Consider the following 16,240-nt stretch of genomic DNA (forward strand, 5'->3'; position numbering starts at 1 on the left):
TATAACATTCCCACTACATGCTTGGTTGTCACTCATTAAATATTGGTGTCCTTCTTACTCTTGTCTGATAAATTGGAGAAGGAAATGGCAACCCACTCCAGTATCTTGCCTGGAAAATCCCATGGACGGAGGAGTCTGGTGGGTTATAGGCCATGGGGTCGCAAAGAGTCGGACACGACTGAGAGACTTCACTTTCCCTTTCCCTTTCTTACTCTTGTCTGATAAATATAGTTAAAGAAAAGCATCAGTCAGTCAAAACTCTGGTTTAAAAAGCATGTGTCTACATTTTCCTCAGAGATATATTGTGACTCTTACATTGTTTTTACTCAACAGTTAATTCATTGAGTATTCATAGCACTAATCAAATTTTCATTTCCTAAAGGTAACAGTAGAAAATTTGAATGTTTTTTTCTGTTACTAGTTTAAACTTATTAATAAATGCATGGCTTACTCTAGCTTTCCTTGAAAACATGTACAAAAATAAAACCAGAAAACAAAAGGAGGAGGTTGTGATTTATAAAACTAAATAACCAAGGATAACAGAAATATACATGTTCTTACACAAGGGCGGGAGACTTTATCTTCACATCTTTAAAAGCAGAACCTTGACCCTCTTTCACTTACGGGATTAAGTTTCATCTGCAAATATTTACTCCAAAACTGAGTAAGAAAATTATGTTTTTAAACCAATGTTATTGTTATTTTTCCCCCCTAGCAAAAAAGAAAATTGAAAAATCTGAAAAGGAAAGTAAAGGTAAATACATTTTAAGGCATGTATATCATATTAGTGATAAAAGCATAGGAATCAAAAATATGTAATTATACAAATTATATCACTTAAAAAAGCAATTCATGAAAATATGGACATTGGTTTTAAAGTATATATCAGAATCGAAGCTATGTAGGGTGTTATTCATGCAAGGAGTGTAGTATTACATTATTATTAGATATCTAAAGGGAACAGGAACTGAGATCTTAAAGCAAACTCCATCTGTTATTGCTATATTAACACCATAGAGTTCTTTTCATATAACTCCTGAATTGTAAATATTGACTGCAAAATATGTAATTTCAAACTTGGAAAGACCTATGAATAAATACGTATATGACTCTACCATTTTATCTCTATAGAAAAAGCAGAAATGAGACATCTTAAAGAAGAAAAAGGTAATTTTTAAAAGCTTAAAACTTCCTGAAGTCAAAATATTTTGAATAAATATGTATATGACTCTACCATTTTATCTCTATAGAAAAAGCGGAAATGAGACATCTTAAAGAAGAAAAAGGTAATTTTTAAAAGCTTAAAACTTCCTGAAGTCAAAATATTTTGAATAAATATGTATATGACTCTACCATTTTATCTCTATAGAAAAAGCAGAAATGAGACATCTTAAAGGAGAAAAAGGTAATTTTTAAAAGCTTAAAAGTTCCTGAAGTCAAAATATTTTGAATAAATATGTATATGACTCTACCATTTTATCTCTATAGAAAAAGCAGAAATGAGACATCTTAAAGAAGAAAAAGGTAATTTTTATTTACTTCTTTTTTCTTTTTTTAATTTTATTTTATTTTTAAACTTTACATAATTGTATTAGTTTTGCCAAATATCAAAATGAATCCACCACAGGTATACATGTGTTCCCCATCCTGAACCCTCCTCCCTCCTCCCTCCGCATACCCTCCCTCTGGGTCATCCCAGTGCACTAGCCCCAAGCATCCAGTATCGTGCATCAAACCTGGACTGGTGACTCATTTCATACATGATATTTTACATGTTTCAATGCCATTCTCCCAAATCTTCCCACCCTCTCCCTCTCCCACAGAGTCCATAAGACTGTTCTATACATCAGTGTCTCTTTTGCTGTCTCGTACACAGGGTTATTATTACCATCTTTCTAAATTCCATATATATGCGTTAGTATACTGTATTGGTGTTTTTCCTTCTGGCTTACTTCACTCTGTATAATAGGCTCCAGTTTCATCCACCTCATTAGGACTGATTCATTTTATCTCTATAGAAAAAGCAGAAATGAGACATCTTAAAGAAGAAAAAGGTAATTTTTAAAAGCTTAAAACTTCCTGAAGTCAAAATATTTTGAATAAATATGTATATGACTCTACCATTTTATCTCTATAGAAAAAGCAGAAATGAGACATCTTAAAGGAGAAAAAGGTAATTTTTAAAAGCTTAAAAGTTCCTGAAGTCAAAATATTTTTGAATAAATATGTATATAACTCTGTCATTTTATCTCTATAGAAAAAGCAGAAATGAGACATCTTAAAGGACAAAAAGGTAATTTTTAAAAGCTTAAAAGTTCCTGAAGTCAAAATATTTTGAATAAATATGTATATGACTCTATCATTTTATCTCTATAGAAAAAGCAGAAATGAGACATCTTAAAGAAGAAAAAGGTAATTTTTAAGAGCTTAAAAGTTCCTGAAGTCAAAATATTTTGAATAAATATGTATATGACTCTGTCATTTTATCTCTATAGAAAAAGCAGAAATGAGACATCTTAAAGAAGAAAAAGGTAATTTTTAAAAGTTTAAAAGTTACTGAAGTCAAAGTATTTTGAGTCAAAATTTATTTATTTCAATTTTAAAGAAAACTTTTCTATATGTACGCGATGATTGCTGGCCTGATTAAAAGAAGAAGAGTGGTAAATAATCACAGCCTGTGATAATGACAGTGTCAGAGGAGCGATGGATGCAGGCCACGCCTGCGGTGTGCAGTCATGTGTTGGTCATTGGTGAGAAACGTTAGAAGCTGCACTGCGATGCTGCTTTTTTATCTTAACTTTAGTTTTATTTACTTAGGAAACTACATAAATAATACAATAATCACTGATTTCCATGTTTAGTCATCTAAAAACCTTATAAAGGCCTTAATCATCAGAGAAATATTCTGTCGAGTCAGGAGCAAAGCATTCTTAGACATACCAAAAAGATTACTAATAACAAAAGAAGACACTTTTCTGGTTTATATCTAAATTCAATTAATCAGCATTACCCATTGTCCGTGGACTCAGATTCATTTAAATACCCTGTAATCACTGAGTTCAGGTCGTATCTATGTTTATGCAGATACAACAATCTCTTCAGCTAACATTTATTTTTCTTAGGTGTTAGCAGAAAACTTTTAAAACACCTTGAGAAAATATTTACAACATTTAAATTATTCTCATGTTGCTAAAGCTTAGAGTTGAAGTGAGCCAAAGTCTTTATGAATATTTGCTCTGAAAGTTCATATTTTAATTTACATTTTCTTTTTTATACAGTGCCAACAAGAAAAGGAAGTCTTCAATTACACAATACGACAAAAGGTAATCTTGACCTTGGTAAATCCTCAAATGCTGTGTTGATGTGGAGATGCCTGAATTATGTTGGTGCTTAATATTAACACTAAATTTCTAAAGCAAGAAAGTCTAGCTGTTTATACAATTCTAACAGCAGGGGAAGTGGACAGGTAGGAAATAGAACAGAATGCTTACATTTCAGTGGAAAACTAGGAAATGTGAAGAAATAGAAACTATTAACAACATAAACAGGAGAATGGCACCCCACTCCAGTATTCTTGCCTGGAGAATCCCAGGGACAGAGGAGCCTAGTGGGCTGCCGTCTGTGGGGTCGCACAGAGTCGGACACGACTGAAGTGACTTAGCAGCAGCAGCAACAACATAAACATTCATTAGATATCCCAGTACCTATCAGAAGGAAAAATTTATTATTGTAAGAAGACTTTCCCAGCATGACTACATTCAAGGATGATAGAGTAGTAAAAAGAGAAGGAGCCAATAGTCTGTTTATCTGCAACTACATCAAATATAACTAATATCATGAATATAGTTTTATTATTTATAAGTCAATCTTTGAAATTAATTCAACATAGATACAAAGTAGATAGCAGAGGGCAGAAGCTAGCATGCACATGACAGGCAGGTGTTCTTCACCCAAAATGAGAATGACCTATTTTGGTGACATCATCATAAAACTGTAAGAGTATAACTGAATTACTTAGTCTGGGTCATAAAATTTTAGATGAATCTAATTAATTCAAAATGTAACAAAACATAAGTGATTTATATTTTAAAATGCTAAGTAAACATGCCATAATTAAATAAGAATTTTCATTCAGAGTAAATATAGATCTCTAGTCTGTGTGTATACTGGGAGTGTGGAGAGGGAGGAACCTAGTTTGTCACTGGTCCCTGTTGCTGCTTACTGTAATGTGTATACCTGAAATGGCAGAACATATTTAGACACAATTTTTAGTAATATTAAGGTGTAAAATTTAGAGTAAGAGAGCAAATCAGATTTGTAAAATGATACAAGAACACAATTTTTATATTGGAAATTTCTCCAGAAATGTTATATCTTTTAAGATACTTAGCCAGAAGAATAGGAGAAGACAATGGCACCCCACTCCAGTACTCTTGCCTGGAAAATCCCATGGACGGAGGAGCCTGGTAGTTTCCAGTCCATGGGGTTGCTAAGAGTCGGACACGACTGAGCGACTTCACTTTCACTTTTCACTTTCATGCATTGGAGAAGGAAATGGCAACCCACTCCAATGTTCTTGCCTGGAGAATACCAGGGACGGGGGAGCCTGGTGGGCTGCCGTCTATGGGGTAGCACAGAATCGGACACGACTGAAGCGACATAGCAGCAGCAGCAGCAGCAGGCAGAAGAATAAAAAGTAATGTATTACTTTGAAAACTCACAGCTATAGCCTTTCCTATTATTATTTCAACTTCCATCTTAGTATAGACCCAGTGATCATTCACAGTTTAAAGCTGAGTTAATGTTAGGTGAAGGAAGTCTAACCTCTAGGAGTGTTTACCTGATAGAGACAGGAGTTGGCTCCAAGTGGGTGTGGTGTCAAAGGCTTAAGCCCATTCAATCACATTTTAATATGAAGAAAAGTTATGACCAACCTAGATAGCATATTGAAAAGCAGAGACATTACTTTGCTAACAAAGGTCCGTCTAGTCAAGGCTGTGGTTTTTCCAGTGGTCATGTATGGATGTAAGAGTTGGACTGTGAAGAAAGCTGAGTGCCGAAGAATTGATGCTTTTGAACTGTGGTGTTGGAGAAGACTCTTGAGAGACCCTTGGACTGCAAGGAGATCCAACCAGTCCATTCTAAAGGAGATAGGTCCTGGGTGTTCGTTGGAAGGACTGATGCTAAGGCTGAAACTCCAGTACTTTGGCCACCTCATGCGAAGAGTTGACTCATTGGAAAAGACTCTGATGCTGGGAGGGATTGGGGGCAGGAGGAGAAGGAGATGACAGAGGATGAGATGGCTGGGTGGCATCACGGACTCGGTGGACGTGAGTCTGAGTGAACTCCAGGAGTTGGTGATGGACAGGGAGGCCTGGCGTGCTGCGATTCATGGGGTTGCAAAGAGTCGGACACGACTGAGCGACTGAACTGAACTGAACCACATTATGGTAGGCAAATATAAGGGAAAGCTTTCTACCAATTACAGCAGCCCAAAGATAAAATGTGCTTCCCTGGTGGCTCAGACAGTAAAGAATCTGCCTGCAATGTGGGAAACCTGGGTTTAATCCCTGGGTTGGGAAGGTCCCCTGGAGGAGGGCATGGCAACCCACTCCTATACTCTTGCCTGGAGAACCCCCATGGATAGAGGAGCCTGTCCAGCTACAGTTTCACTTTCAAAGACAAAAGGCACCCCACTTTGTCCCCTAGAAAGTGGTCTGTTGGTGCTGACTAGAGGGTGGCTGTCCAAAGGATTCTAGGGATTTGGACACTGGATAGAAGCTTCTTTCTTACTGTATTCTGTGAGTCCATTTCTAAGATCTTCATATTATGAATACATGGCAGGAAAAAATAATTACATGTGAAAACATAAGGGACTTGATTTAGGTCATACCTGAATGGTCTAGTGGTTTTCCCCACTTGCTTCAATTTAAGTCGAATTTGGCAATAAGGAGTTCATGATCTGAGCCACAGTCAGCTCACAATCTTGTTTTTGGTGACTGTATAGAGCTTCTCCATCTTTGGCTGCAAAGAATATAATCAATCTGATTTCAGCATTGACCATCTGGTGATGTCCATGTGTAGAGTCTTCTCTTGTGTTGTTGGAAAAGGGTTATTGTTATGACCAGTGCATTCTCTTGGCAAAACTCTGTTAGCCTTTCCCTGCTTCATTCTGTACTCCAAGGCCAAATTTGCCTGTTACTCCAGGTGTTTATTGACTTCTACTTTTGCATTCCAATCCCCTATAATGCAAAGGACATCTTCTTTGGGTGTTAGTTCTAAAAGGTCTTGTAGGTCTTCATAGAACTGTTCAACTTGAGCTTCTTCAGCATTACTGGTCAGGGCATAGACTTGGATTAACGTGATAAAGATATACCCATTTGAATGCAGAGTTCCAAAGAATAGCAAGGAAAGATAAGAAAGCCTTGCTCAATGATCAATGCAAAGAAATAGAGGAAAACAATAGAATGGGAAAGACTAGAGATCTCTGCAAGAAAATTAGAGATACCAAGGGAACATTTCATGCAAACATGGGTTTGATAAAGGACAGAAATGGTAGGGACCTAACAGAAGCAGAAGATATTAAGAATAAATGGCAAGAATACACAGATGAACTGTACAAAAAAGATCTTCACGACCCAGATAATCACAGTGGTGTGATCACTCACCTATAGCCAGATGTCCTGGAATGCAAAGTCAAGTGGGCCAAACTTAGGAAGCATCACTATGAACAAAGCTAGTGGAGGTGATGGAATTCCAGTTGAGCTATTTCAAATCCTGAAAGGTGATGCTGTGAAAGGGCTGCACTCAATATGCCAGCAAATTTGGAAATCTCAGCAGTGGCCACAGGACTGGAAAAGGTCAGTTTTCATTCCAATCCCAAAGAAAGGCAATGCCAAAGAATGCTCAAACTACTGCACAATTGCACTCATCTCACACACTAGTAAAGTAATGCTTAAAATTCTCCAAGCCAGGATTCAGCAATACATGAACCGTGAACTTCCAGATGTTCAAGCTGGTTTTAGAAGAGGCAGAGGAACCAGAGATCAAATTGCCAACATCACTGGATCATCAAAAAAGCAAGAGAGTTTCAGAAAAACATCTATTTCTGCTTTATTGACTATGCCAAAGCCTTTGACCATGTGAATCACAATAAACTGTGGAAAATTCTGAAAGACATGGGAATACCAGACCACCTGACCTGCCTCTTGAGAAACCTGTATGCAGGTCAGGAAGCAACAGTTAGAACTGGACATGGAACAACAGACTGGTTCCAAATAGGAAAAGGAGTACTGTATATTGTCAAGGCTGTATATTGTCACCCTGCTTATTTAACTTATATGTAGAGTACATCATGAGAAACGCTGGGCTGGAAGAAGCACAAGCTGGAATCAAGATTGCTGGGAGAAATATCAATAACTTCAGATATGCAGATGACACCACCCTTACGGCAGAAAGTGAAGAACTAAAGAACCTCTTGATGAAAGTGAAAGTGGAGAGTGAAAAAGTTGGCTTAAAGCTCAACATTCAGAAAATGAAGATCATGGCATCCGGTCCAATTACTTCATGGCAAATAGAAGGGGAAACAGTGGAAACAGTGTCAGACTTTATTTTTTTGGGCTCCAAAATCACTGCAGATGGTGATCCCAGCCATGAAATTAAAAGACACTTACTCCTTGGATGGAAAGTTATGACCAACCTAGACTAGACAGCATATTAAAAAGCAGAGACATTACTTTGCCAACAAAGGTCCATCTAGTCAAGGCTATGGTTTTTCCAGTAGTCATGTATGGATGTGAGAGTTGGACTATAAAGAAAGCTGAGCACCAAAGAATTGACGCTTTTGAACTGTGATGTTGGAGAAGAGTCTTGAGAGTCCCTTGGACTGCAAGGAGATCCAACCAGTCCATCCTAAAGGAGATTAGTCCTGGGTGTTCATTGGAAGGACTGATGCTGAGGCTGCAACTCCAATAGTTTGGCCACCTGATGCGAAGAGCTGACTCATTGGAAAAGACCCTGATGCCGGGAAAGATTGAGGGCTGGAGAAGAAGGGGACGACAGAGGATGAGATGGTTGGATGGCATCACTGACTCAATGGACATGAGTTTGGGTAAACTCCGGGAGTTGGTGATGGGCAGAGAGGCCTGGCATGCTGTGGTTTATGGGGTCGCAGTCAGACACTTCTGAGAGACTGAACTGAACTGAAAGCATAAGTCTAACCTAGAACTAGTTGAGAATATAAACACATTCTATTCATTCCTTCACTCAAGTAATGGTTCATTACATCTAAATTCCTGTCTCTTTAGCCAATGCTATTTAGAAAGGAAAGATTATAGCATTAGCTTTTCTAAAGTATTTTTCTGAATTCCATTAGCCTAACTTTTGTAACTTTGCAATTATTAGGATATATCAGAAACTCTACAAGTCTTAAAGTAAAACACGTTATGCAGATTCCTTAAAAATTATATTTTCAAACCTAGCCCTTTAAATTAGACATTAATGGAATATGAATGTTACCCATTCTCTCTGTTTCAGAAAGTTAGAAAGTCTGCTATATTTAAGACAGTCATTTCACTTTATATCTTCATCCTAAATACATAGAGTTTAATGGAAAAACATATTTGAAGAATTATAATCTCTCATTGAAACTAATAAATAAATGATTATGAAAATTTAGTTGATTTTACATGTTGCTTTTTAAGATTTTGGAGAAGGTTTTATTCATGTCCAAAAGGAAAATAATTCTCAATAATGTATTTTATGAAATTTTGAAAGTTTAAAGCAAGTATTTAGATTAATTATATCATGCAAAGTAATTTCACTGGTGTTGGGTATAATTATAGTTTAACCAAAACAATTTAACAAAGATCCTGATGATTTTAGTAAGCATGTTTAAAAGCATAAGTATGTTGTGACACCTGCAATGATTAATAACTTTTTTGATGTCTCACATAATAACAATTAAGATATTCAAAGATCCATGTTATCAAACAACAGAGAGCTCCACTTATTCACTAACTCATGAAAAATAAGGAAGAAAGTCAAAAGATATTAGATACTTTTATGCAGTCTATTGATGTATAATATCTTTGTATTTTACCTGAGTTAAACAAGACTTGTTTTCTTTATTTTTAGTAGAAAAACCCGCAAGAATATCAAGTAAGTACTGCTTATATTGATAATAAATTCTCTTTGGCATACAGTATGAATTTCAAGCTGAAATTCATGAAATATTTATTTTTTTAATGTGTTCAGAAATTGAGTCATTTCATATTAAACCTTCTGACAGGATTTTGATGACTTTTCATCTTATTTATGTTGAAACTTAAAAAACAAAACTGTATTATTAAAATAACTTGTAACAAATACCTTATCATGTTCTTGAGCCTGAAGATTAAAGTGACTTGCATTCAATACATAAGTCTTTTCAGTGATTAAGGTTGAATGGAATAAAATAATCCTACTTTCGTCTTCAGCCCTCAATCACTAAACATTTGTAATAGAGCACATCTGGTTGAGCAATAATGCTTGCTTTGCTGTTGTTTTCTAATGTTCATTAACTTAATTATAGGTCTAAAAAGAATACATAGTTAGGAATAGATCTAATCTTATGTGTAACATACACTGACCAAACTCTCAGAAAATACTCTCTGAAATACCAAGATCTAGGTGTAGATAGCAGCTCAAATGATACATGCCACAACTATGAATTTTCCTATAAATCTTAAAATTCTGGGAAATAGCAAATTTCCTTCTCAAGTTTCCGGATTTAAGAAGACAAATGATTTTAAATCAGGGCTATCTAAGGCAGTATCACTAGAGCCACATCTATAGTTTTAAATTTTCAAGTAGACACATTAAACGGCTTCCCTGGTAGCTGACCTGGTAAAGAATCCACCTGCAATGCAGGATACCCCAGTTTGATTCCTGGGTTGGGAAGATCCTCTGGAGACGGGATAGACTACCCACTCCAGTATTCTTGGGCTTCCCTGGGGTTCCAGATTGTAAAGAAACCTCCTGCAATGCAGGAGATCTAGGTTCGATCCCTGGGTTGCGCAGATCCCCTGGAGAAGGGCATGGCAACCCTCTCCAGTATTCTTGCCTGGAGAATCCACATGAACAGAGGAGCCTGGCAGGCTACAGTCCATGCGGTGGCAAAGAGTTGGACACAACTGAGAAACTAAGCGCAGCACAGACACATTAAAAGGGTAAAGACAAATAGATGAAAACAATTTTAATATTTGTATCTGATGCTATTTTCAAATATTTTTTCAAAATGTAATCTATATAGAAGTATTTTGATAGTTTATCTAATTTTTTATTGAGCCTTTGAAATTGTGGGTGTATATTATACTTATGGCACATTTTGATTTGCACTAGCTGTATTTCAATTCTCTAACAGCCCCGGGCGTCAGTGGCTACTGCATTGGGCGGAGCAGTTCTCAGGATTTATTGAGTATTTCTGCTGTGTTCAATATTTAGTGAGTAATAAGGATGATATAAGACAATCAGTAAAGGTGGTACTTGCCATATATCTCAAAGTTCCTTGACTGCAAGTAATAGAGCTCCATATGGACTTGCTTCAGATATTTTTGAAAAAAGGAAAATAATTACAAGGTTACAGCACTGTCTCATTGATGCACAGGCAAAGCTAATATTTGATCTTCAGAAAACCCTCTGAAACTATCTCACTCCACACCCTTCCCCTACGGCCAAAGGTAGTCAGGATAGAATTCATTTAGGAGATAATTCTACAATTTGTATTTGAAAAATGGTTAGGATTGGATAATTGGCAAAAGAAGGTGTAAAGAAAAAACTCACTTGTCCTGTGTATTTCTCCTTTACTCTCACGCTACTACCATACTCCTAACACTTCTGATACCAGGCAAGTAGGATTGTTTTCATACTAAGCATTTCTCTGTGACACCAGCTCTCCTACAATTCAATTTAATTCTGATACTAACTAGACTTAGCACATCATAAATTGCCAATCAAAAATTTATCTGTGAGCTGTTTGTATACTTTGGAGATTAATCCCTTGTTAGTTGCATCATTTGCAAATATTTTCTCCCATTCTGTAGATTGTCTTTTTGTCTTATTTATAGTTTTCTTTATTGTGCAAAAGCTTTTAAGTGTAATTAGGTTCCATTTGTTTATTTTTGTTTTTATTTACATTGCTCTAGGAAAAGGATTCAAAAAAATACAGATACAGTTTATATCAAAAAGTGTTCTGCCTACATTTTCCTCTAGGAGTTTTATAGTATCTAATCTTAAATTTAGGTCTTCAGTCCATTTGGAGTTTATTTTTGTGTATGGTGTTAGAGAATGTTCTAATTTCATTCTTTAACATGTAGCTATTCAGTTTTCCAAGCATCATTTATTGAAGAGACTGTCTTTTCTTCGTTGTATATTCTTGCTTCCTTTGTCATAGGTTAATTGACTATATATGTTGGGGGTTATTTCTGGGCTTTTTATCCCATTCCATTGATCTCAATTTCTCTTTTTGCGCCAGTAATATGCTGTTTTGATTATTCCAGCTTTGCAGTATAATCTGAAGTCAGGGAGCCTAATTCCTCCAGTTCAGTTTTTCTTTCTTAAGATTTCTTTGGCTGTGTTAGAAAGCAGTGAGATGTAAGAACATATAGGTTGAAACTATGAGGTAGAGAACCTGCCCATCAAGGAACTCTAGACTTATTGCCACAGAGGGCTATGGTTTATTTTGTGTAAAGGAGTGAAATATGGAGGAATTGATGGAAAGTCTAACCTCATAAGAATAGCAGTAATAGAAGTAGTAAGAATAAGAGTAGTAACTGAAAAGAGAAATGTGTGAGGAAGACAATATATTGATTCTGGTGGATAATAAGATATAAATATCCAAGACATCATGGAATAATGCATTTTATTATTTTTTTAATTTAAATTTATTTATTTTAATTGGAGGCTAATTATTTTATAATATTGTATTGGTTTTGCCATACATCAGCATGAATCTGCCACAGGTGTACACATGTTCCCAATCCTGAACCCCCCTCCCATCTCCCTCCCCATAGCATCCCTCTAGGTCATCCCGGTGCACCAGCCCCAAGCATCCTGTATCCTGGACTGGCGATTCGTTTCTTATATGATATTATACATGTTACAATGCCATTCTCCCAAATCATCCCACCCCAAAACACCAATACAGTATACTAACGCATACATATGGAATTTAGAAAGATGGTAATGATAACCCTGTATGTGAGACAGCAAAAGAGACACAGATGTATAGAACAGTCTTTTGGAATAATGCATTTTAATAAGCTTGTTTTGTGTGTATATGAAAATTATGTTTTTATAGCACATACTTTTCATCATGCCTTTTTAGAGGTAATTATCAAAAACTGCCTCAGATACATATCAAGTAGAACATACTAAAGATAATTTAAACTAAAGAATCATTGTTCTTTCCCTGAACTCTTTTTTTTTTTAACATTATGTAATTTTTTTTGTCAGATGTCTAATTTATTTTTTAGCTGTTTGTCTTTACTAAAGGAAGTTGATGAAATAGTTCCTTTGTGCCCATTGCTCCCTTCCAACCTTCTCTCCAGCGCTAGGGCCTGTGTCTCTTGTCCTCTGAACAGAAGCAGGTCTTCCACCTCTGCTCTGTCATTTTTTCTGCTTTGGTGCTGGATGCGCACAGACCATTATTCATTCCCAGATTTTTTTGTTGGGAATGGGGGAGACTGTTAATATGTGGGAAAAGACTGATGTAAAAGAGAGAAGCAGTATCTCTTTCCGAAATCTCGTGGCTTACTCTGATTGAGATTCTTGAAATCATCCTGGTGGACTAGATTCTCAGCTACCCTGAGGGTTTGTTTTAGGAATAAAAAATAATCAGCAAAATAATAGTATTTCTTTATTACATCAGTGAAAGTAACATTGCAAAATCAAAATTTCCATGATTCACAGACTATTATGGTTTAATTGATATTTGTTCTGTGGGTTTACTTTATCAAAGGATGTAGATTTCTAATTTCTGAATAGTCATTTAATTTTCATTCTGTATTTTTTACTTTGTATGTATGGTAAATATATAATGAAATTACCTTTCCACAGAGTTTTGAGGAAGACCTCAAGAGGCATGAAACTATACTATATTTAAGATATAATTACTGATACTTTTACCTGTGGCGGATTCATTTCGATATTTGGCAAAACTAATACAATATTGTAAAGTTTAAAAATAAAATAAAATTAAAAAAAAATAAAAGCAAAACAAATATTCACATTCTTGAATTTTAAAGTATAATTATTTCTTGCTGATATTAATATTTTAAGGCTTTGGAAAACTTTTCCTTTGAGAAAAAATTGTGTACAAAAAAATTACGTAAAACATCATTCCCAGGAACTTGCCTGTAGGCAAAACATGAAACAAAGCAAGGGAATGAGGAACTACAGTCTTTAAGAGCAAATGGGGCAAGGGAAGTCTTGCACCTAGAAGAGTATCAAGGTTCTTGACATAGCTGAGACACTGACAGTATATTTATATTATATTTATAATTAAGGAAAAAGATTTTATAAGAATCCATAGTTTTTGTTCTTAGTATCTACTAGTCAACATTTAAGTAAAGCTAGGTTGGCTTGCCCTTGAAAATGAGTACTTTAAAAGAATGATGTATTAAGAACACTTCTTAAAATTATTCTATGTAGAAATTTAACTTTGACACCTTTTTCTGTAACATTTTTATCTGATCAGAAATAGTGAGGATTTTACTGTTAGCACCTCACCAAAATTATCTGTGTAGACAGGTTTGAATCATTGTAAAGTCTCTGAGATCAAATATTTGTATTAAAATAATGAATTTAACTTTTTCATAAAATACTGATACATTTTAATCTTTTCAGTTCTGTTCAGTTCAGTTCAGTCGCTCAGTCGTGTCTGACTCTTTGCGACCCCATGATCTCAGCACACCAGGCCTCCCTGTCCATCACCAACTCCCAGAGTTCACTCAGACTCACATCTATCGAGACCATGATGCCATCCAGCCATCTCATCCTCTGTTGTCCCCTTCTCCTCCTGCCCCCAATCCCTCCCAGCATCAGAGTCTTTTCCAATGAGTCAACTCTTCACATGAGGTGGCCAAAGTACTGGAGTTTCAGCTTTAGCATCATTCCTTTCAAAGAAATCCCAGGACTGATCTCCTTTAGAATTGCCTGGTTGGATCTCCTTGCAGTCCAAGGGACTCTCAAGAGTCTTCTCCAACATCACAGTTCAAAAGCATCAATTCTTCAGCATCCAGCTTTCTTCACAGTCCAACTCTCACATCCATACATGACCACTGGAAAAACCATAGCCTTGACTAGACGGACCTTTGTTGGCAAAATAATGTCTCTGCTTAATCAATATGCTATCTAGGTTGGTCATAACTTTTCTTCAAAGGAGTAAGCGTCTTCTAATTTCATGGCTGCAGTCACCATCCCCAGTAATTTTGGAGCCCAGAAAAATAAAGTCTGACACTGTTTCCACTGTTTCTGCATCTATTTCCCATGAAGTGATGGGACCAGATGCCATGATCTTCATTTTCTGAATGTTGAGTTTTAAGCCAACTTTTTCACTCTCCTCTTTCACTTTCATCAAAAGGCTTTTTAGTTCCTCTTCACTTTCTGCCATAAGGGTGGTGTCATCTGCATATCTGAGGTTATTGATATTTCTCCCGGCAATCTTGATTCCAGCTTGTGCTTCTTCCAGCCCAGCGTTTCTCATGATGTACTCTGCATATAAGTTAAAAAAGCAGGGTGACAATATCCAGCCTTGACGTATTCCTTTTCCTATTTGGAACCAGTCTGTTGTTCCATGTCCAGTTCTAACTGTTGCTTCCTGACCTGCATACAAATTTCTCAAAAGGCAGATCAGGTGGTCTGGTATTCCCATGTCTTTCAGAATTTTCCACAGTTTATTGTGATCCACACAGTCAAAGGCTTTGGCATAGTCAATAAAGCAGAAATAGATGTTTTTCTGGAACTCTTGCTTTTTTGATGATCCAGTGGATGTTGGCAATTTGGTCTCTGGTTCCTCTGCCTTTTCTAAAACCAGCTTGAACAACTAGAAGTTCACAGTTCACGTATTGCTGAAGCCTGGCTTGGAGAATTTTAAGCATTACTTTACTAGCGTGTGAGATGAGTGCAATTGTGCAGTAGTTTGAGCATTCTTTGGCATTGCCTTTCTTTGGGATTGGAATGAAAACTGACCTTTTCCAGTCCTGTGGCCACTGCTGAGTTTTCCAAAGTCACTGGCACATTGAGTGCAGCCCTTTCACAGCATCTTCTTTCAGGATTTGAAATAGCTCAACTGGAATTCCATCACCTCCGCTAGCTTTGTTCGTAGTGATGCTTTCTAAGACCCACCTGACTTCGCATTCCAGGATGTCTGACTCTAGGTCAGTGATCACACCATCGTGATTATCTGGGTTGTGAAGATCTTTTTTTGTACTGTTCTTCTGTGTATTCTTGCCACCTCTTCTTAATATCTTCTGCTTCTGTTAGGTCCATACCATTTCTGTCCTTTATGAAACCCATGTTTGCATGAAATGTTCCCTTGCTGTCTCTAATTTTCTTGAAGAGATCTCTAGTCTTTCCCATTCTGTTGTTTTCCTCTATTTCTTTGCCTTGATCACTGAAGAAGGCTTTCTTACCTCTTCTTGCTATTCTTGGAACTCTGCATTCAGATGTTTATATCTTTCCTTTTCTCCTTTGCTTTTTGCTTCTCTTCTTTTCACAGCTATTTGTAAGGCCTCCCAGACAGCCATTTTGTTTTTTTTTTAATCTTTTACAGAATTAATTACTTTTTAATAAAACTTAAGCAAACCCAGCAGAGGACTAGCCAGGATTTCCATTTTTTATATAGCTTCCTTTGTTGCTTTCATTTGTAATTTGCTTTTTAATGCTTTCTAACTTTTAAAATGTTCATTCATCTTTTGGTTCTGCATTTTTTGTGTATGAATTTGGTAAACTAATAAGTAATTTGTATCAATACTAAAGTATAGTGGATAATTTTAGATATCAAATTCAGCTACTTTGTGATTTTGTCTGAAAATTTAAATAAGCATGGATATAATTAAAGTTTTTATATAAAGGCTTTTCCTTCATTACATGTTTGATATATATTAGGTTAAGCACTTCTTTTATAAGATTATAATTACACATAACTGAAGTATACCATTTGTCATTAATAAAAGCATAACCTGTTTTTATTGATTATATA

The 16,240-nt window shown here is 36.0% G+C and overlaps 1 protein-coding gene across 50 annotated transcripts in view; it reads left to right on the forward strand.

Annotated features, from left to right (window-relative positions):
- TRDN (triadin) overlaps positions 1-16,240 on the forward strand; it is a 414,935-nt gene that overhangs the window by 381,299 nt on the left and 17,396 nt on the right. For 15 of the 50 annotated variants that reach the window (XM_086317033.1, XM_086317034.1, XM_086317040.1 and 12 more), the window contains 12 exons: positions 716-754; positions 1,132-1,167; positions 1,251-1,286; positions 1,370-1,405; positions 1,489-1,524; positions 2,019-2,054; positions 2,138-2,173; positions 2,258-2,293; positions 2,377-2,412; positions 2,496-2,531; positions 3,279-3,323; positions 9,136-9,159. In XM_086317033.1, coding sequence (XP_086173159.1) covers positions 716-754; positions 1,132-1,167; positions 1,251-1,286; positions 1,370-1,405; positions 1,489-1,524; positions 2,019-2,054; positions 2,138-2,173; positions 2,258-2,293; positions 2,377-2,412; positions 2,496-2,531; positions 3,279-3,323; positions 9,136-9,159 — 432 coding nt within the window. The remainder of the gene's footprint in view (positions 1-715; positions 755-1,131; positions 1,168-1,250; positions 1,287-1,369; positions 1,406-1,488; positions 1,525-2,018; positions 2,055-2,137; positions 2,174-2,257; positions 2,294-2,376; positions 2,413-2,495; positions 2,532-3,278; positions 3,324-9,135; positions 9,160-16,240) is intronic. The other 35 variants (XM_086317045.1, XM_086317050.1, XM_086317058.1 and 32 more) reach the window with 21 other exon arrangements.

The sequence above is a fragment of the Bos grunniens genome, chromosome 9, assembly GCF_055505025.1.
Source record: "Bos grunniens cultivar Pamir isolate PY7600 chromosome 9, Bosgru_T2T1.0, whole genome shotgun sequence".
In the NCBI taxonomy this organism is placed as follows: Eukaryota; Metazoa; Chordata; class Mammalia; order Artiodactyla; family Bovidae; genus Bos; species Bos grunniens.